Source organism: Aristolochia californica, unplaced genomic scaffold (genome assembly GCF_029961685.1).
Source record: "Aristolochia californica isolate CCGP_79_NKW_82.1479 unplaced genomic scaffold, dmAriCali1.0.hap1 SCAF_2, whole genome shotgun sequence".
NCBI lineage: Eukaryota > Viridiplantae > Streptophyta > Magnoliopsida > Piperales > Aristolochiaceae > Aristolochia > Aristolochia californica.
Window position 1 is genome coordinate 50,456,872 of NW_027181881.1, and position 21,338 is coordinate 50,478,209.

At 39.3% G+C, this 21,338-nt stretch overlaps 2 protein-coding genes across 3 annotated transcripts; both read right to left on the minus strand.

Moving 5' to 3' along the window:
* Nucleotides 1–344: 344 nt before the first annotated feature.
* On the minus strand, nucleotides 345–4,281 carry LOC137955280 (UDP-glucuronic acid decarboxylase 2-like). Of its 2 annotated transcripts, none has more exons than XM_068802149.1 (8): nucleotides 4,131–4,281; nucleotides 3,219–3,901; nucleotides 2,589–2,735; nucleotides 1,894–1,973; nucleotides 1,688–1,771; nucleotides 1,519–1,593; nucleotides 1,346–1,438; nucleotides 345–895 (listed from the first exon to the last, which is right to left on the minus strand). In XM_068802149.1, exons 2-8 carry the CDS (start codon nucleotides 3,814–3,816, stop codon nucleotides 677–679), a joined length of 1,296 nt encoding a protein of 431 aa, XP_068658250.1. In that variant the 5' UTR covers nucleotides 3,817–3,901; nucleotides 4,131–4,281; the 3' UTR covers nucleotides 345–676. The 2 variants fall into 2 exon arrangements, with proteins under 2 accessions (XP_068658250.1, XP_068658249.1); XM_068802148.1 differs by having other exon boundaries at nucleotides 3,219–3,908.
* Nucleotides 4,282–8,107: 3,826 nt separating this feature from the next.
* LOC137956170 (cell division cycle 5-like protein) lies at nucleotides 8,108–21,040 on the minus strand. Its single transcript, XM_068803542.1, has 5 exons — nucleotides 20,879–21,040; nucleotides 20,494–20,705; nucleotides 18,683–20,386; nucleotides 9,547–9,828; nucleotides 8,108–9,388 (listed from the first exon to the last, which is right to left on the minus strand). The coding sequence occupies exons 2-5, from the start codon at nucleotides 20,668–20,670 to the stop codon at nucleotides 8,501–8,503; spliced, it is 3,051 nt and encodes a 1,016-aa protein (XP_068659643.1). The 5' UTR covers nucleotides 20,671–20,705; nucleotides 20,879–21,040; the 3' UTR covers nucleotides 8,108–8,500.
* Nucleotides 21,041–21,338: the final 298 nt, after the last annotated feature.

Sequence of the window (21,338 nt, forward strand, 5' to 3'; positions counted from 1 at the left end):
TGAGCTTAGAGTTCATCTCTTCTCTTTTTTCCTTGAAATCTCTTGTGCTTACGTTTAGACCCTAAAAATCAACAGAAGTGATATATGAGAAGCATTTTAGCAATCAACGGGGCTCTTCCATGGTTTAGTATTGTGACTAATCTAGGTAATAATCTATGTTTTAGTTTTGGGGCTGGTTCATTCCAAACAATTGGTGAAGGTGAATAAGACTCCTTTCCATAGGAAGATAGATGTCATGTAAGGAAGGTGACAGACAAAGGGTAGGGCAGTACCACTTCCTCTCTTCCCTTATTCTATGTTGCGCTTTCTCATTGCTGTCAAGAAGGGGAAGCTACAGCATTCCGTGTTCTAAAACTGTCTCTCTAATGTTATATTACGAGAACGATGATAAAAGGCAAAGCAGCTTAAACCTAATAGAAGGGCAGAGATGAGGAAATTACAAGCAATGAAATATGAAAGAGAGCATGGAGGAAAAAGGGAGAGAAACAAAAACAAATAGGGAACTCGAGAGGCAAAATCATGTAATGTAATGTAAGGTAGACGTAAAACTAATGTTGCCCTGCTGCTATTATGCTGTGGAGGGAGAGCCGGGGCACCCTTTGCTTCTCTCTTCGACACTCTTTATCTGTTTACCCGTTTCTCCCATCCTTCTGACTCCTATCGCAGTGACTGTCGCTTACGACGAGATGGCAGCATTGGCTTCCTTCTGGTCACCGAAGACGCGAGTCCGGAAGTCTTTCACCATGAGAGGCAGACCCTGGCGGAGAGGCACTTTGGGTTCCCATCCCAGTTGCTCCTTCGCTTTAGAGATGTCCGGCTTCCTCTTGTGTGGGTCGTCCTCCGTGTTGGGTCGAAACTCGATGCGGGCATTCGGGTCGATCGTCTCCTGCACAACCTGCAAATCGCAATCACCCCCGTTCAATTCCACAGTCAACAGCCAACATCAGTCAATAAGGCTAATTTTGCTGTTCTCGTCTTCTTCGCTATCACTACGACCCCACATCTAGTCTGAAAGATCCGCATGTGGATCCTCCCAAATCAAATCGGATCACGTTACTATGTCGGAGCACCAACCCGACAACGACAGGGTTTCAACTTTCAAGCGTTCAATACGATATCACAGATCGTTTTTCATGCTTCACTGAACGGACCCAACCTTGGGCCCTCATCAAAATTCAGCGGCGAGGAGAAAATTTGTTCGTTCGTCCTTAGTGAAAATATCAAAAAGCAGGGACGACGTGCAGAAGTCTTCCTCTTGAGTGCGACATGACGACCAACAGACGTGACCGTGGTTCAGACGAAGGAAGGTACAAGCGTAACTAACGTAATTTCTAAAAGTCCTTACCTTGGCAAGCTCGAGCATGGTGAATTCACCAGGGTTGCCCAGATTGAAGGGACCCACGTGTTCGCCTTCCATTAATCGCATGAGTCCCTCCACCTGCGTTTGCAGAAAATGCTCAGTCGTCCATCATGATTTGTGTTAGGAAACGCTGAAAGAAGCAAGGGGTCGAGTTTTACCAAATCGGAAACGTACTGGAAACTCCTGGTCTGTTTGCCATCACCGTAGACCGTCAATGGCTCCTTTCTCAAAGCCTGTAATAGAGTCAAAACCACGTTATTACCAAGAAAGACGACTACCAGACCACCACAAGGGTAAACCAAAAGCTTTATTCGGAGAAACACAGACCTGGGCGACGAAGTTGCTAACAACACGTCCGTCGTCGATGCACATACGAGGGCCATAAGTGTTAAAGATCCTCGCGATCCTTACCTGTCATATTATAATCAACAAACTCAGATTCTTTCACACATACACACCTCTTCCTTTTTAATCAAAAGTGATAATGGTCAAAGGAGCATAATAAAGCAATTCAAAAGCAGACAATGGCACACCTCCACTCCAGCTCCTCTATGGTAATCCATGGTTAAAGTCTCGGCCGTCCGTTTCCCCTCATCGTAGCAACTTCGAACACCTACTCCCACCCACCCATGACCAAACCATAGCGCACCAAACAAAGAAAATCCAAGAAAGTCACGTCAGATATAATGCCAGACACATCTAGCCTGGTACACCCAGGTTAACTACTGTCGTCTCAAGGTACACGAGAACACAGGTGGGCGTATATCGGTAGATTGTTTTTGCATTCTTTGCGCAAGAGAGGAATCTCAATTCTCAAGAGCACCAATAATAATAATGGTCTTGGTAAGATGGTGGAAAAGTCTACGGAACTCCAGATTCGCGAGGGGTAACATGTCAAAACGTGGGCAAAGGACTGACAGTGTGCGTCTGTGCCACGTTTCGTGCTTCCGTTACTTTCATTGAAAAAAATAATGAAAACGGGAGGGTGGGGGACTACTTCCTCTTTCCCAGTCCTCTTTATCATCGATGCAGAGCAGAACAATGGCAATTGCGAACAAATCACTCCAGCTAATACGGGGACAGACTTTCCCTATTAATTTTTCCGATCGGCTGCTTTTTAAAAAAAAAAATTTAACTTCTCCCAGACCTAGTATAAAACTATAAACATTTCCATGGCCTCTCCCTGCTTAACTCTGAAAATGGAAATGAGGTAAGAGGAGATACTGACCGATTGGGTTAACGTTGCCCCAGTAAGTTTCCACCTGAGGGTGCTGGAGGGGATCCCCGTAAACTTCACTGGTGCTCGTCAGCAGAAACCTGGCTCCAACTCGCTTTGCCAGCCCAAGCATGTTGAGCGTTCCTACCACATTGGTCTTGTGCCACACGACACACCGAGTCAAGGATACAAAAAAATTCATGCGATTATGTATATGATAATCCAGTTCTCTGTCATACGCCCAACAGAAGAAGAAAAAGAAAAGAAAATGAATCGTAATGACAGAATTCCATAAAAACAATGGAGTGGTTTGAATTCAGCTTGCCCACTTCTCCCTGACCTGGATGAAAAAGAATGGACATGAAACAGTCAATGCCGGAAACAGTCTGACATTGTATGCCACGAAACGTAAACTAACTACAATCTTTCAAAAATATAGAATGATCTTCTGAAGATGACGCTAAACTCCAGGGCCAGAGGCCCAGAGGGACGGAATAAAAAACAAAATTGAAGATTTAAGACTATCATGCAGAAATGCCCTGAATGAAAAACGCAAAACGAAATTCCAAAAAGATGGACATATTATACGGAGAATCGATCAAATTAACCAAGCCAGATGAATATTTCAGAAGAAAAAGGATATAATTGTCTTGACGGGATTGAACTTGTAATGCACGGGCGATGCCGGGCAAGCGAGATGGTAGATCTGATCCACCTCCAATAGTAGTGGCTCCACCACATCGTGCCTGATAAGCTCAAACCTCGGATTCCCAAAATGGTGCATCACATTCTCCTTCCTCCCTGTGAAGAAATTATCCACCACGATCACACTGTCGCCGCGCTTGATCAGCCTATCCACCAAGTGGCTTCCGACGAAACCGGCCCCGCCGGTTACCACGATTCTCAAACCTTTCCGCTTCAACCCCAAGGGGATCTTCCCACCCGGATTGAAGCTGTAACTCGGCAGAGATTCGTACGCCACTCGATGACTCAGAGACTCCAGGGCCGTGAAATCGGTCGTCACTGGGCGAGTTTTGCTCGCGGAACCGGGGGCGCTGGGCGCCAAGGTAAACACGAGGGTCGCGATGGCCATTCCGACGAGGACGAAGAGGAGTCGCTGCTCCCGGAGCAAGTACCGGACGGGGCGCGAAACGGCCAGCCATGGTTTCGGGGGTTTGGGCGAGTAGCTGTCAGACATCGGCTGGTTCTCATGGCGTCTGTAAATCAGCTCGGAACCCATCTCTGAATCCCTCAAGGCCTCGATCTTACTCACTAGAACCTCTCCCGATCACTTGACGAAACAGAACTCACAACCTACGAATTACCTGAATCCTGGCTCAAATTTTACAGAAAAAAATGAGTTTGATGTACAGAAATTCAATAAACAGGAAGAACTTCAGATCAACCAAGACAAAAAGCACATAAACAATTTCTGCACTTCCAGTTCAATATCGACGGCCGCAACAGCAGGAAAAAAAAACAGAGATCGGTAAAAAAATGAAAAGAAAAAAACCGTCTTTTTCTTCAAAAGTGGGAAAGGAAAGCCAGAAGCACCTCACAAGCTGGAGAAAGCAAAGTGGTATTCCTGAGATCCAGGTGAGCTGAACTGCCTTCCGGCGAGGCAGCGGCTTCTAGCCGTTATCCGTCAGGAAACTCGCAGGTAAAATCTCGCTCCCGGCGCGTTCGAAACGCCTCTTCTTCTTTGTCGTCCATAAAACCTTCGAAGAAGGCTTAAATAAAACCCGAATTTTCACTTAATGCCAACATCACCCCTGTTTGGTACAGTAATCACTATCCAACCTTCCAAGGGAGAATAAGGAAACAGCATTTCAAGGGTCCTTTCGTCACTTACAAAAGTAAAGCGATTTGCAGTCCAAGTGAGGGCATTGTCTGTGGTTTTCTCTCAAGCAGGGTCTATTTTCCGACCCGCCGTACACGTTGCTCGAAATTTCAAAGACCCTGAGCTCGGGTTAGCTGTGGGCGGCTAGTTTACAGCGAATACGCATATATAATTTTAATCGATTTCGAGTGGAGTTTCATTTAAAAAATTTTAAAATATATATTAAAAAATTTTCAAAAAAAAATTAAATAAATTATATATAAAATTATACATATATTTTACATATAATTGAGAATGACCTCTACTTAACATTGGGCATAAGGGTGGCATTGAATCTAGTTGAGTCTGAACTTTGTTCAAGCCGAGGTTGATTTAAATATTTTGAATTTGAGCTCGATCGACCTTAGCCTCGAACCTAAAATTGTAATTGAACTCGAGCCTAATAATTTTAACCGAGTTTGAGCTCGAGTTTTAGCTGAGTTCGAGCTTAAACTATATTTAATACTCTATATAAAATATATGTCAAATAAATTATATATAAAATAATGCATACATTTAAAAAAAAAAGAATGATAGAGGAGGTTCAGGATTGAATTTCAATAATGGATTAGAATGCACCAATATTAATCTTTTTTACTCCATATGTTGTCTAGCTTATTTTGTAATTTTGAATCTGGCTATAAATTTACTATGGCCTCTTTAGTGCCCCTAGTTAAAATTTTATATTTTAGGAAAAATTATGATACATAGTTTCAAAATAAAATCCTATTATTATTAGTGACTTATTAGAAAGTTACAAGAAATATTTTAAAATTTTCTTAAGAAAATTAAATGGACCTCTTATTGCCTCTTAGAGGGAAATAAATAAAAATTAATAATTAATCTAATATATTACTATACTTATCAACAAAATTTTAATCAAATAAAATGTCAAACACAAAATTGCTATGAAAATTATCTCGTGCTAAAAGTATTACAGCATCAACTGTCAAATACTTGTTCAAAATTTTTTTATACAATTTTTTAACCCATCTTGGAAGGAAAATCTTACTTAGAAAATTATATAATTTTTTTAATTAAAATTTCCAATTAGAATAATATTTACAAAAAATATGAAACACTAATAATCCCTATACCGAATCAAGCCGAGGTCGAGCCGGCTCGGTTGGAAGTCACCCCTAGCCAACTATCCTATTACGTTACTCAAATCACGTTCAAGGTTCAACACTCCTCTTATGACAATTATTCAATATAAGTATATGACATCATTTTATCATTAAATTTTAATTTTAATTTAATTTAAACGTAATTATTTTTCATGCCTATATATTGGATTCCTTAGTATTACATCTCGGCATGCATAAAAAGTATTATAATTATTTTTAAATGTTTTAAAATAATATTAATTTATTACTATATTAAAATTCCACTGTTTTATTCCGAATTACGAGACTACCCTTGCTTGAAACGGGTTTGTTTTGAAAACCGTTTCAAGCAAAGTGGTTGCTTTGTTTTTTATTCGCCTTATGAGATATTAATTACTATTTTCCGGACAACCAAAATGGATCTGGTGCCCACCGTAAACAGAATATTTTGATTTTAAAATATCAAGTGATATTTGATCTGGGCCGTCCGTTTTGTGAACCGCTGTCTAATAACTGTCAAGCAAATAAGATCCTACAACGTGTCCCCCGACAGACACTTATAATGCATGTACGGTCCTGCAGACTACAAGTACAGTCTTTTTTTTCAATCATTGGTGAACCGGGTCAAATCGATTTTTTTTACCGGAATTGAAGGATATTTCTGAGGATCTGGACGAGAGAAACCCATGGGTAAAATAATAGTGAAACCGGTCTGGTCCAAAAAGGAGTGATCAGTAGCCCGGACAACCTCCTTAATCATAAGCAAATGTGTTATGATGGGAGGAATGTGGCATTAAGAAAATAATTTAACCATCACTGGTTTAGAAGTCTAACCCTAATTAAGATCTGGACGGGATGTCTTTGGGGAAGAAATCATGGTCTGAATGAATCTTTTGTATCCTATTTTAAATGATTTCACGTAACTCAAATAGTAGTATTCTAAGCGTTGAAAAAGCATTTAATTCAAGTTGATGAACCAGTAATTTACTTCACCAAACAAAGCCCAGTTTTCCCATTTAATATTCTTTCCTCATCCTCCTTAGATCCACCAAGACTAAGATTCATCAATCAACCCTAAAGTTTATCATTAGCACATCTTAAGCCCTAATCATGGGATTAATATGGATCCAACCCATCACTTCATTGATGAAGAAAAAAGTTTACATTTAGGTGACTGAAACCTTGGAGCCATCATCACTGATTAGATCGGGAAATGAAAAAAGAGTGAGGCAGCTTCAAGGCTAAGCGAGGAAGCTTTAATTTATGTGTTTGTTGAAGCTAAGACAAGTGAAGGAATTTAATGAATGAGTGGTGGTTAGGGTATTGAGAGGAAGTGGAGCCTTTCAACGTGCACATTTCCCTTGTTATTCTGCTCGTCTATTTTTCAATTGGGGAAGATAAGATTCCACAGCAGCGACTTCACCGATTCTCACGCAATTTTATTTTTTGTTCTTGTCGTATGTGAGAGGAAAATGGATTTGCAGGTTGGTCAAAAGCTGGGCAAGTTAAATTAATCTGCAAAATTAAGAGCAGAAAGGGAACAGTTCTTCCTCAGATGTGTCTTTACCCTTTGCTTAATCTCTAAGCTCTTCCTCGTGTTTATCTTTCGGTTCACTTCATCTGTAACAATCTTTGAAGGGGACGCATCGAGGAGGAGGTGTTGACCCTTCCTTTCTTAATTACAAGAAGAAAATCCCAATCAAATCATAGATTCGTCACTGTCATCTGTCCATACTCGTGAGGTCTACGAGTCCTAGTTCTTGAACAAAGTCAATTCAATCAATGGAGCTTGGGGGACTCTCTTATTTATGCAATTACCTCCCTCTTAGAGTGTATCAAGCTGAATGTATTACATGTCAACTGTAACGCCAAAACTTCAATTAATGGAGCTTGGGGGACTCTCTTATTCCTATATTCCTAAGGGGGTTGATCAAATTTTATGTGATTGTTCCTAGACCTGGGATTTTTTGGTGGCCGTGTCTCACCCATGTCTTGTCTATTCGTTGGAAGACTTAGCCTTGACTTGGTAAATAAAACACGAAGCACAAGTGGATGGTCTCAAGGTGGGGTCCAAAGGAATTCGTTAGGACGTCATCTCGTGGAAGCGAAGGCTATGGCTCACCGTACACGTGTTTCGGGAATCAGTCTCGCGCTGCACGAGGCGCAGAAATTAGAAAGGGTGACTGATGCGATCGTTTGGTGATTGTCCCTATTTTGAAATATCTTGATTGATGATGGATGGGGTCATCTTGGATTTTAATACGATCAAAAAAGTCTAAAAAAGCACCAAAAAGTTTCTCGCAGGACCTCCCCCAGAAGTCGCCTCTCAACTCTGCCAACAACAGCGGAGATCTTTTTCCCAATGCTGCCCATAAAATTTTGGCGAATTCGCTGGCAGATCATTGAATTAAGAGAGCGAGGATGACAGAAGTCGCCATCTGATGTTTTGGTCGTGAATAAGTGCAAAAACGATGAAATTTTCTTTTCTCAAATAAATAGCAAGGTAAATGCCGCCACTGCTCTGACCTGGTTGTATTGCAGGAACGTGCACGGAACTAATACGGCTTGTATTTGACAAATTACGCTTATGCTTAAACTATTGTTCAAAGGGTGATTCTATGTCTTCCAAAATTACCCAGAGTTTACCGTCACAAGTCCTCATAAAGCTTACAGTACGCGGATTGCAAACTGTAGACCTCTTCTGATGTCCCTGATTTCCAAGCGGGGTCTCTCTGTGGCAGATAACAGTTACTTCCCACCATCAAATGCAAGTTTCTTGTCCAAATTGTCGAGAACACGCTTCGGCTATTTCATTCACAAGAACTCCAAAATATGGAAGAACATCAAAGTCCAGGAGTTCACTTATCCGGAAAACACCAGTAGATCCACCAAAAGAACGTTGCAAGTTCAGTATCACCATAACCATATCCACCTCATTTCTATTCCTCTGTGACATCACCATCCATGGCATTCGCAGCTCTGCCACTAACATTCACTGGATATGCACCACTATCAGGGATCTGGCCTTCTGTAACATAAGAGTGACCTCCAACTGGTACATTTTGTCCATCACTGCTATCACATTTCATCTCATCATTTTCCAGTGGCACCGATGGAGCAGGTTTTGGAACATCTCCATCCTTACCTGCCATCTGATGTTTTTCTACACTAGAATCATTCACCATCCTTTCTCCCTCAGTGACTGCATCAGATGCAGTACAGGCATTCCTCTTATCTGTATCATCAACAAAAGGAGCACTTGTATTTGCATGAAATGCCACTGAATTGACAGTATTAGATGCATCAAAGTTATTTCCAGAACCACTGTCACTAGCATTAAAAACAGCTTCCTCTACATTAACAGGGTTTGTGACATTAGCATCCACAAAAGCTGCACTTGAGTCTGTATTATTTAGGTTATCAGGTGCAGTATCGCCATGCTCTGCACCAGTATGTCCATGAGCAACACTGGAGTTGTCCACGTCCACCTCCTTATTTAGGGTGTCAGGTTTCTCTTCAGCAGCAACTGCAACTTCAAGGGAGCGATTCCTTGCTACGATTTCAGCTTGTCTTTCCATCTCGAGTTTGTACTTTTCAACAAAAGCTTGACTCCTTTCCTTCTCAACTTCTAGCATTCCATACCGGTGCTGCAATTTCCTCTCGAGCTCTTTCTGCTTGTTAACTTCCTGAAGCAAAACCTTGATCCGAGATGTAGCTGCCACTTGTTCTTGTTTTTGCAGAGCTTGGAAGCATTCAAGTTCTGTCGCAGCTGTGTCCATTTGCTTGTAAGTGTCTTCTATTTGTGACCACAACTTTAAGGACCACATCTGTTCATCCAAAAAAAAGCAAGTATTGCTAAAATAAATTTATGTCTTTTATATGGTTTGAAATTCATTTCCTTCATCAATATTGGCTTAAGTCATGAACTTGAGGAAGTATATGAAAAAATAAAGACAAACCACAAACAGCCTTCTTGACATGGTACCTGGAATCCATGTGTAAGAACTTTGACTTTCTGTTCAAGCCGTTGAGCCTTCTTTGTCTCCTCATCCATTCTCCACTTCACATTCTCAAATACACTCTGTAAGGCTGAAAGTTTGTCACTGTTGCTAGCAACACTTGCAAGACCATATGAATTACGAGTAGGAAAGTACATAAGATCTTCCTGGCAAGCATCTCGTGCTTTGACAAATTCATCAAGAGACCCATCTTCATGCCCCATTGCCACACGAAGGAATTTAATTTCTTCCACGATCAAAGAGTCAGCCTGCAAAAGACAAGGTAGCAATTAAACTTCAAAATATCTGCAATGAGACTTCACAATAAGAAACTGTTACATAAATGGAAGCAGACAAGAATTATTCATCGCCCAACAGCTAATGTCACCTAAGTAAAACTATTTTCAAGCGCACGAAGGTACTAAATTAGGCCAGCAGTTACTGATGCTAGGTGCCACAATTTAAGATACCTGACCTATTTGGCTTCATAATATATAATGTTGGAGATTATCGGCAAGTGCAACTTCAAGATTTTAATAGTACAAGATTTGGCTATCAAGAGTAGTTGTTACAGTAGAAAACTTGTGGTTCCCATCATTATGTGCACTAACAACCACAATGAAACGATTTCAACCTCCCAATCAAAGAGTATCTTAATCACGTTTTAATCTTACTCCAGAAGTTACATGTCTCAACAGCTATCAAATAGATCTTGCTAAAAAAAGCAGCTAGACCGGCACATCTTCACTAAAGAATGATTGAGCAGTGGGATTACATTAAGAGGACGTGCAACATAAAAAAATCAGAATTCTTTACCAAATTAAACCCTTTTTTTATCTAATTAGCATAAAAGATAGATTAGTAAATAAAACAAAAATAAACTTAAACAATGACACGCAATCTACAGAAGCATCTTCCACATTATTCTAAGCAACATCAAGCATTAGAAAAGATAAAACATCCAATAAAACATCAACGTTTTTATTTATTACTGGAGTATAGCAAAAAGAATAAAGAAGCATGAGTTCAAGAAAGTAAAATCAACCTATACAGAATTTAGAGTTAGTGATAGGGAAGGTGGAAAAGGGTGGATTGGGGAAGTCATCCCATTCCATATAGGGTGGAAAAAGAGTGGGCCAGAAAACCCACCGGGCTTGCAGGGTGGGCACAATAATGTCGTGCATGGCTCACATGTGAAAGAAGAAAGTCATCTAAAAAAAAATTGAAGATATGTAAAACAAGGAAGAAGAAAAGAAAAGAAGAAGATAAAAATGCAACTGTTTCTATTTTTGGAAAGTTAACGTTTTAGGAAAGTACTGTATTTTGGTATTTTCTTTATAGGGGAAGTTAGCATGTTTCTACATTTATTAATTTCCTAGTTTTTTAACAAGTCCCATCTAGGAGAATATTCCATACTGTATTTTGGTACTTTCTTTATAGGGGAAGTTAGCATGTTTCCACGTTTCTTAATTACATAGTTTGTTAACAAGTCCCAACTAGGAGAGTTTTATTCAGGAAAGTGTTCCGTTATTACTTTCCTTTATCAGTAGTCAATTTTGGAAAGTTTTAAACTGTTCATTGTTGGTAGGTTCTATTTTAGTTGTTTGGTTTTTGAAATAGTGCAGAAAATTGTATTAAATGGTGAAAATTACATCAGGGGGACCGTCCCAAATAGTGAGAGCTTGGAGGGAGGTCCCAAACTTAGTTAATTTGTGGGCAAAAGAATTTGCCGAACGGATTACATGATTCCAAGAGCATGAAATAGCGGATACAATGTCGGAAATGGAATGCAGGGTAGGCCAATGGCGCCAAGGGGGGGGAAGCCGATCCCGATCCCTAGCTAATAACGACGTTAGAGTCCCCTTCAATGAGTAAATGTCCGAAGAGTCGTTCCTTGAAAATATTCAGACCGTGGAGGAGAGCAAAGACTTCAGCAGCGGTAGAGTTAGCAAGACCCAGTCGGACCCGCATAGGTTCTATTATAGTTAATTGGTGGCATTCTTTTTCAGCAAGCAGTTTTCAATTTTAGTAAGTCACAGTTCAATTGTAATTAGGAACTCTAGTCCATGGAAAAGTTTACCAAAATGATATAAGCCTATTTTGAGAAGGACATGGTCGTTTTAGAATCTGTAAATAAGAAGATATGTTGTAACTTTCATAAATTTTGAAGATTAATTCAAGTTTTTTCTCATTAGTTGCTAAGCACCATTATTGCTTCATTCTTTTGTTGAGAATAATTTCTTACTATGTTTTTTTTCTTGTGTTAGCTACTTTTAGTTACAAAACAGTACCTGAGTATTCAAGTTCTCCCCTTAGAACTTGAAAATCGGAAATTTACTAGAAGCCTTCTGTATCAACTTTATTTCTGTGATTCGGTGGCGTTATTTGGTAGCAGAGTTAATGTCTAATCAAGGCTAATGACAAGAACCTAGATCCTGAAAAATCAACATGGAGCCATGTTAAGATCTGATTTTAAGGAGTTTAAAGCTAACATCAAAAGCAAATTTGAGCAGCTCAAGAAACAATTCTCACAAGCCACTACAAGTACTGCTACTAATATGGGAATTGGTAATGTAGGACTTTGAGATTATAAGGAAGGGAAAATTTCATTGAAACTCCAGTCCAAGGATGTGCCTCAGTTGCAAGACCATGAACTCAACACCTAAGACACCTCCGAGATCATCCTCCACCAACATACAACAACAGATGAGAGAGTGGCATTAAAATTGTGGTCCTTGAATTTAATGGGACCCATGATGCTGAAGATTACCTTGATTGGGTGACTACAGTTGAACAAATCATTTTAAGTTCAAGGAGGTCCTACCTGATAAACAGATTGCTTTAGCAGTTCTATAGTTGAGGGGATGAGCTGTTGCATGGTGGTCAATCCACAATATACGACTAAAATCATTTTTTGAGCCCGAGATTGATGGAAAGAGATAAAAAGGATAATGGGAGAAGAATTCCTGTCCTTCAACTACCGCCAACCCTTGAACGAAAGAAATCACAAACTTACACAAGGTACCAAAATTGTTTCCTAATACACTGAAGAAATCAACAAATTGCAAACAAGGAATAGGTTGGGAGAAACTCAAGATCAGTCGGTTTCATGATATGTAGGTGGGTTGTAACTATCAATCTATAAGAAATTATGATGCTTACCGTTACTTTTGTCTTGGAAGCCTTCACCAAAGCTCAATATGTGGAAGAAGATGATAAAACCTCGTCTTTTAGGGCACCAAATCCCCGTTACCCTTCCAATTCATCCACGACTGATAATCCACCACCTAATACAACACCTCCATCATCCTCAACCTCAAACCCTTCCTCAAAGCCTAATACCAACACTACCCCCAAGGATGGCTCCTTACATAATTTCCTTGCCTTAATTTTCCTCAACATGCAAGTATTGTCTGAACCAAATTGGATGGGAAGGGGGAACAGGAATTATCTAAGTAGTTATATTTTCTTTTGATAATTTTCCTCCACATGCAAATGTTGTATGAGCCAAATTTCCAAAGTCATTTCAATAGGAGCCTTTTCCTGCCAATTTAACAGGAGCCAAAGTTTGACTTTTGTCCCATAAGTTCATTCTCAAGCACTCATAAAATGATTTAAAGGTAAAAGCTACAATGTTGTGCCCACCTTAGCTTATATTATTCATCCTTGTCAAAATACCCTCATCAGAGGTTGATAAATTTGGACTTAGTTCTTGTTGATTATGAACCCGTTGATTATTTAGACAAATATCTCAATGACAGTTTTCAAGTTTAATATGAAAAAGGCATAGGACCAGGTGAGCTAGAATTTCCATGATTTTCTGATGGAAAAGAAGGGTTCAGCTCTAATATTTTGATCATGAATTTTGTTTCCTTTGTTTTCTCCTTAGTTTTGGTCAATGGAGGTGCTAGTAGTTTTCTTCAAGTGATCCCATGTATTACGCCAAGGTGACCCCTCTCCTCCAAATATGTAACATGGTTGTGGACACACCCTAGCTTTAGTTATGGCTGAAAAGCAGATTGGTCATGCTATCTCCAACATCCTTGGCATTGATATTCCCATCCACCAATTCACCTAGGCGCACTTGTTTTTGTGATAATGTGTCGCTTGATCAGATCACTAATCTGAAAGCCAGCCTCTACTGAATGGAATCAGATTGTTTGCCCAAGACCTTGTAAGCCCAATCATTGTGGAAGCGGATTAAGCGAATATCATAAGCTAGTTGTCCAAGAAGTCTGATCCTCCTTGGAGGCTTAGTTACATATTTGATAAAATATTTGTTATATCCTCATCATGGACAGTACAGTGGAAGCATACACCAAGATGGGCTAATAGTCCTTCAGACTCACCAGCTAATGAGCATCTTGCTCCCTGTAGGTCCCTTCCATGTAATCCATTAAATTCTTTAACTTATACTGATTCTGCTTACTGCAATAAAACTCAAACTATTTTCAAAAAAGCCAGAGGAAGGACGACATTCTCATCTATCAGGTCTTGACGCCAGCATTGCATAAGGAAGTCAGCCTCTTTGGATGACAAAATCTTCAAAGTGGAAGCATAATAATGTTCATTTCGCTGCTTTCTAGAAAAACCTACTTCCTTCTAATCATCTTGCTCACTTCCTGAAAACAAAATGCACTCCTTCAATTGGCATACTGCAATAAGCAGATTTTTTACTATGGATAACCCTGGACGCCGGAGAACCATCACAATAGCAACCCTTGCAAGTTTTGTGGAGTTGAAAATTAATACAACCACTTGGCAGTGCCATTCTCTTTCTCCTTCGAGGTTGGGGATTCTATAATCAGTAGCTTTTTTATTTGCTTTTGCCCCATTGTCACAATTGTCTTTTCTCCCTCTTCAGAGAATGTGATGGATTCTATGCCACTTTATGTTCGTTACTGTCCCATGAAGCCTTTCAGCAGAAAGAAACCATTGAACCCTCTTCAGGACACATAAATTAGTTGGCAGGGTTATGAGGAACACTCAACGTACTCATTGCTTGGCTTGGGCTTCTTTCTGAATTTGAGGTGTTCACCAACGTCAACATTTGTAGAGCTGGCACATTATTGCTTATATTAATTGAGATCCCAGCTAGGTCTTGTCTTGTTGTTCCCTCTAGATAAACTCCAACTATAGTTTTAAGATAATCCTGGTGCCAAAGGATTGTCTCTGACCAAGATGGCGAGCACCTTCTCACTTACTCAGGCCCTCTTCGTAATGTTGACCATCTAAAGACAGAAATCAATGCTCTTTTCCATGTTTACAGTATTCCAGAATTCTTTCAGTAGCCCTCTTTAGAGGGAGGGTGATAGGATTGTTGTCATTTGCTGGTGTACCATAATCATGATCCGCTTGGCACCTCCATCTTTGGAGGAGATAAAAGATATTACTCATACTCTTGTTGTCAAATGGCTTCATATCCCTCCCTCTTTAGAGGGAGGGTGATAGGATTGTTGTCATTTGCTGGTGTACCATAATCATGATCCCCTTGGCACCTCCATCTTTGGAGGAGATAAAAGATATTACTCATACTCTTGTTGTCAGATGGCTTCATATCCCTCCCTCACACAAAAACATAGTACTCTCTTGCTACAGAGGGGCTGCTCATAGAGGAGACTTGTTGTGAATTTCCCTAAAGGGAAATTTTTTCTTTTCTTTTGCTCAGATTGTCCCCCTGACCACCCTCGTTATGCAGGGACAAGCAACTAGGAACACTTCCTCAACTCTTTTTAAAAAAAAAAACTTATAGAATAACCTCCTCTACGTTTCTGTGTACTCTTTCTTCCCTCTCTTCAGCACTTTCCACCTTCCATGTCCATCTTCTCAGTATCCATAAAAAAAGTGGCATCAAATGTTTAAACACATTCAGATGGCATAATCTAGTACAATCCTCTGCTACCATCAATGTAGAATCCAACTCAAAAGTGATTCTTCAAAAGTGGCCTTCAAAACACCCAAGCGGAATGACATTCAAGAGTTCCATTTCCAGGCAAGAATACAGGTGTATTTTAGTTACTTGTGTCATTAGATTAAAGATGTCACTATATTCTTAGACAGTGTTAGCAGATCTCTAAATCTCCTATTTTTGGTTCTTTTTTGTTAGTCAACAGCTACCACCAGGAATGCTTTAGACAGAGGGGGTGAGATAGGATTGAAATTTTATTTTCTTGAATAGTGGATCAGTAAAGCTTTGCATCCACAGGAATGTGCTGTATATAGTACACGGACAGAGTAATGGATAAGATTTTTATATTAAACGATAATAAGAACATGAAAGAAAAGTCTTAGCAGATTAAATATACAATTAGTTTGACTAGAAACTTAGAAACGTGGATCCAGGCTATGCATTAATGGCAATGAAGTTGTCTAATTTATGGCAAAATTATTCAGAAAGAACTGATACACCAACCATAAGGAACAGGGTGGTGGACAGTGAAGAAGTATACACAAGAAAAATAGCAGACTGAATCTGTTAGAGAACAGCTAGGAGGCACTCAGTGAAGATTGAGAAGACTGCTTAGAACGTTTTTGACAGCATTCAGTCGAAGGCTGTCCTCTATAAAACAGTAAAATTTACATGGATGAAAGTGACCAAAAACTCAAGGAAGCTCACCAAGACAAAAAATTAGGACATGATTCAGTATCACGTGAATGGAAATGAAAAAATACTAGTAGAAATCCAACCTTAAGGTGAAAAATGACTTGAAAAGAATGAAGAAGGAATACTAGTAGAAACCCCACCTTAAGGTGGCTATCGAACTCAAATACAGAATCAACCACTATGAAGGGTTGGTATGTTTGAAATTGGTCAGGAATTAGAATTGCTGTAAGAGGAACTAATGTTCATTGAGCACCAACTTTTCCTGCAGTTCTGGAAGTCAATTTTCAATCTCCAAGAATGGAAATAGAATTCTAGAAAGGGGAGAATACTTATCGTCACGTAGTATTTCCTCACAAAATTTTTCATTCTTTTCACATGAAATGACAAATACACAGCATACATGCCATATCGAACAACAGAAAGAGACTTATCACATATTTCCCCATACATACCATGGAAAAAACCTTTACATCTCACTTTCTTTGTTATTAATAATGATAAAAAATTAACTGTTAGAACTACTTTCTTCCTTATCATAAAAGGATAAAAATATCCTCTTGTTATTTTCTTAATAAATATATAAAATAATGAAAATATCTCAACTAATTTCATATGTATCTTACAAAATTACAAGAATAACGGTGTTACAAAACCTGATTGACCAAAGCTGTGTTTGGCTATTCAACCAGCTGACCAAGCCCAGTCAACCAGATTGTTTGTCTCACAGAAGACTTCTCCCCACACAAAAAACCTGGGGAGCGGGATTGCCCCCCCAACCCTCTCTTTCGGTGCCACTAGGAAGAGTGGAGGATGCTCCTCCCACAGCACCAAAAAGAGGGTCTGTCCCATCCTCCCCCTGCCTCTTTCTTCTGCATAGCATAGGGGGGAGTGGAGGCCCATCCCCCTCTGGCAAACCTAAGGGGAGGGGCAGGAATGCTCCCTCCCTCCTGGAGATCAGGGGAGATGGCCCTTCACTGATCAAATATTTATATTTTTAAAAGGTCTGACATCATCTTTGGGGTCAAGAAGTGGTTAAACCCAATTGGCCCAAATTCAAACAGACCTGATCACCTCGCTAGATCAATGGCCATGTTCAGTTTTATAGCACTGAAGAATACCCCATATTTTCATTGATATGACAAAACGAAAATGCCCTTCCAATCAAATTTTTGTTCTCTGTCTAAAACGGCCAAAATATCATTTCATCTTAATTTTTATACATCAAATGATTAAAATATCTTGTGACACATCACTAAGGTATCTTTTATCTTTGTCATACAAATCTGTTTTTGAAAAGGCTTTGTATAGCAAAAGATGTTCTTTAAAAATTCTACATAATTAAAATTATTATTATTTTTCTACTAAAAATCAAAATGTCCAAAATGAATACTTCTTCAGCAATTACAGTTAACAAACGAATTATGACTACTAATCTATTTTATAAAAAAAAAAAAAGACTAGCGATTCCTAAAATCACATTAACTATGAAATTCTTTATTCAAGAAATATTTATTCTAGAAAACTGCTTTCCAGCCACAAAATTCCAGTAAAAATATTACAGCCATGCAATTTTAAATACACTAAACCCCGAGTAATGTAGACCAGGAATTGCAACAAGATACAAGGAGATATGTAACATACATAAGCAAGGAAGTTAGAAAATGAAAACCAATAAAATCCCTAGACAAAATAGTATAAAATAAAAATACGTATTGGGGATCCATGTGGTAATAATTAGCTTCATCCTTATGGATCACTGGCTCTATAACGGCAACAGCAGCAATCGAACAGTCATGCCTATTTGAGAAAATAAGAACAAACATATTCCAGCTTTTATTTTGAATACTTGAAAAGAAATATACATAGTGGTTACAAATAAAACATAGCCAAAGACCAAATCCGTATAATCAGAATTTTAACTAGAAAAAATTTGATGTGATCTGGCGGTCTGCATTTCCTAATTAGAATTCCACAAGATGTTTCAGTATATTCATCTTCCATATAGATTTTCAACATCCTATCACTAATAAGTATCTGGAAATGTAAAAATCTTTAACTGCAATTGTGATAAAGAAAAAAGGTTCTATTAATTTCTGTATTGAACCTGCAAGACCTAAAATGCAAAACTGATATAGGTTCTTGGAGTTGTGAAGAAAGAGCTAAAAACGTTCTCAAAGTAGTTCTCATTAATGATAGATCAATTTGTGGACAAAAGATTCATGTAGCTAAATCTAGGATAAGTTGGACTGAAGGCCATAATGACAGAGATCAATAAACATGTTCAATAAGCATGAAGTCAAGAAAAGGATTAAGTTTTTCAGAAATATATGAACAAACTATATATCATCTTGGACCTTAAAGTAGAAATGAAATTCCTTTTGGTAATGTATAATTCATATGGAGATGTTTCACATTTTTTCTAAGTAAATATGCTCAACTGTATTATTCAGAATGAAGGTAAAGTAGAAAGGAAATTCATATGACTTTTTTTTAGAGAAAAAAAAAACTAATTCACATACCTCTTTCAGTACTTCTTCTTCAAAATCTTCAATTTCAGGAATAGACATAGCAGATTTTCCACTTCCGGCTCGTTTTCCTCCTTTCTTCTTCTCCTTTTCTCCTTCTAGTGGATATTTAGCATTATCATGCTCTAGTAAAACTAGAAGCTCCTTTCTTATCGTTTCATCTGCCTGCTCAATGGGGGTTGGAGGGACAAAAGAACTCTTGTCACCGTCACTTCTAATCACCAAATTCCTGATAAGTTCAACAGAAGCAGCAGGAGGCCTAGGTAGCTCTCTCTGAAGCACTTTTGATCTCTTTCTAAGAAGAGCCTGCTGTCGTGCTTCTTCTTCTGCCTTCTCTCTAGCAAACTTATCACTCATGTCTTCTTCAATCTTCTCCTCTATCTCCTCACTCTCCTCAGGAACTGGATGAACAACAACCTGATACTCATTTTTAGGCTGAGGAATACTAGAAAAACCAGCTCGCAGGTTTCTTTGCCACTCAGCCTGTCTTCGAAGTTCCAGCTTAGCGCTATCATGCATGTCCATATCTTCATTAATGTGCAGCTCATCTCGAATTGGGGTTCCCTTTGGTATCATCCCATAAATAACATCCCGTGATGGTGTCATTCCGATTCTAGGAGTAAGACCTGTAGGACCAGGAGTAGCAATAGGGTTTGGTGTCTGGATCTCCCTCTTCTTAGGAGTAACACCGGAGAAATCAGATGGGTGCAACTCAGGATTTTCACCTCCCAATAAAGGCGTCTGTGACTCCCTCAATCTTGCAAGATTCTCGGCTTCCATCATGATAGCATCTCCCTTCCCACTAGGAGTTCTCTGAGGCGTGCGCAATGGTGTCATCCCTAGACGTGGGGTCTGAGCATAATTTGCTAGGAGAGCACTAGTGGCTACACTTCCTTCAGCAAGCTCCCCATTACCAACAATATCGCTAGCATAACCAATTTTTGCAATTTCCTCCAGTTCATGATCAGAAATCTGTGGAGCCGGAAGCATCAATTTTGATCTCTTCCTCACTGCTTCAGGATCATTAAGTTTGTTAGTTTGAAGAATTGCTGAAGGTGCATCCTGCCTCTGAGCAATTTTATTCTTTGCAATGTCTTGTTTCCTCAGTTGTGCTTCAACATCAACTCTCCTTTTCCCTTCCAGTTCTTCAATGGTAGTTGGGAACTTGGGCTGCTCTACAGGCCTCTCTTCATCTGCAGTATCATAAAAACCAGGTGGAGGCCTTTTCTCAAAGGGTATCTCTGCATTATAGTCAATCCCCCTCCTTTTCCTCTTTCTTTGTCTGGTGTCAATGCCAGCTGCCTTCAGTTCTCTGCGTTTTTGTAAAGAGGCCAGTCTTCTTGCCTCTTCAAGCTGCTTCTCCCTGGCTTTCCTCTTTGCTTTCTTGCCCCTGGTATTTGCTAAGCGGGCCCGAGCTTCAGAAAGCATTTCTTTCTCATCTTCATCCATATCAACAGGATCTGGACGAGCAGGTTTAGATTCAGGGTTTGGGTCAATCTCTCCAGGTCGCAATTTCCGTGGGTCATCACTAGGTTCATAGTTCTCGTCCTTGACACAGGCAGCATCAAGCAGTTTCTCATAACGCTCAAGGCATTGGGATGGTGTCCTACCAACAATTGGCGCAATAGTTCTCCACTGGGTGGGCATGAGTTTGGCAAGATGAAGCAGCTTCTCATCCTCTTCCCTAGTCCACTCAGTCTAATTAAATGAATCACTCATCAGTCTCCAACATGATGTTTGCAGAATAAATATTTAAAGGACAAAAAAAAAAAAAATAGAGTCAAAGCAATCAAGTAAAGATTTACCTTCTTAATGGACGGGTCTAGCCACTCATACCACCTAGCCTTACACTGTTTTGCAGATTTTCTTACGAGAAGGGAAGAGATTCGAGCCCATTGATTCTTCCCATATTTCATCACAGCTGCTTTAAGGATTTCATCTTCGGTGTTTTTCCAAACACCACCCTTTATCATAATCCTCATCTTGCCAGCTTTTTGTTTACTCCCTCAATAGGATTCTTAGAAACGATAATTCGCGTTTCGATTATCGCAATTCCGATGAGCAAAGAAAGGGCAAAACTCGTTAAAACTCGGAACCTAAATGCGCTTCCGGTGATAATAAAACCTAACACTCTCCGACTTACTGAAAAGATACATAAAAAAAAAAAAAAAGTGAAATCGGTACAAGTACCTATTTGAAAGCAGATGGAAGAAGAAACCAGGCTAAACCCCTGTGGATCAGATGGGGAATCCTCTGTGAATAACTTTGGTGATATACATTTAGGGGGAGAACAGAGAAGATAAAAGGGTGATTTCGGCGCTGTTTCTGTCTGTACAATAGTTCCCTCGGCTGAAAGAATTATTTGAGATATCAAAGTGCTGGCCCGATACGGGAGGCCGTATCCAGATGCAGCCCACGATGTCTGATGGGAGTTATATCACTAGTGTTATATAAACAACCAAGGGATTTAAATTTGACTCTCCCTCTACTAAATGATATTTTTACTTTAATAAAATATTAATTTTATAAATAATTTATTTTATTAATAATTAATTTTAATTAATATGAATGCTTGATGTCATTAACATAATTAAATATTTAGCTTTATTTTATTTATACCCTTCATCGTTTATCAAATTAAGAATAAGTA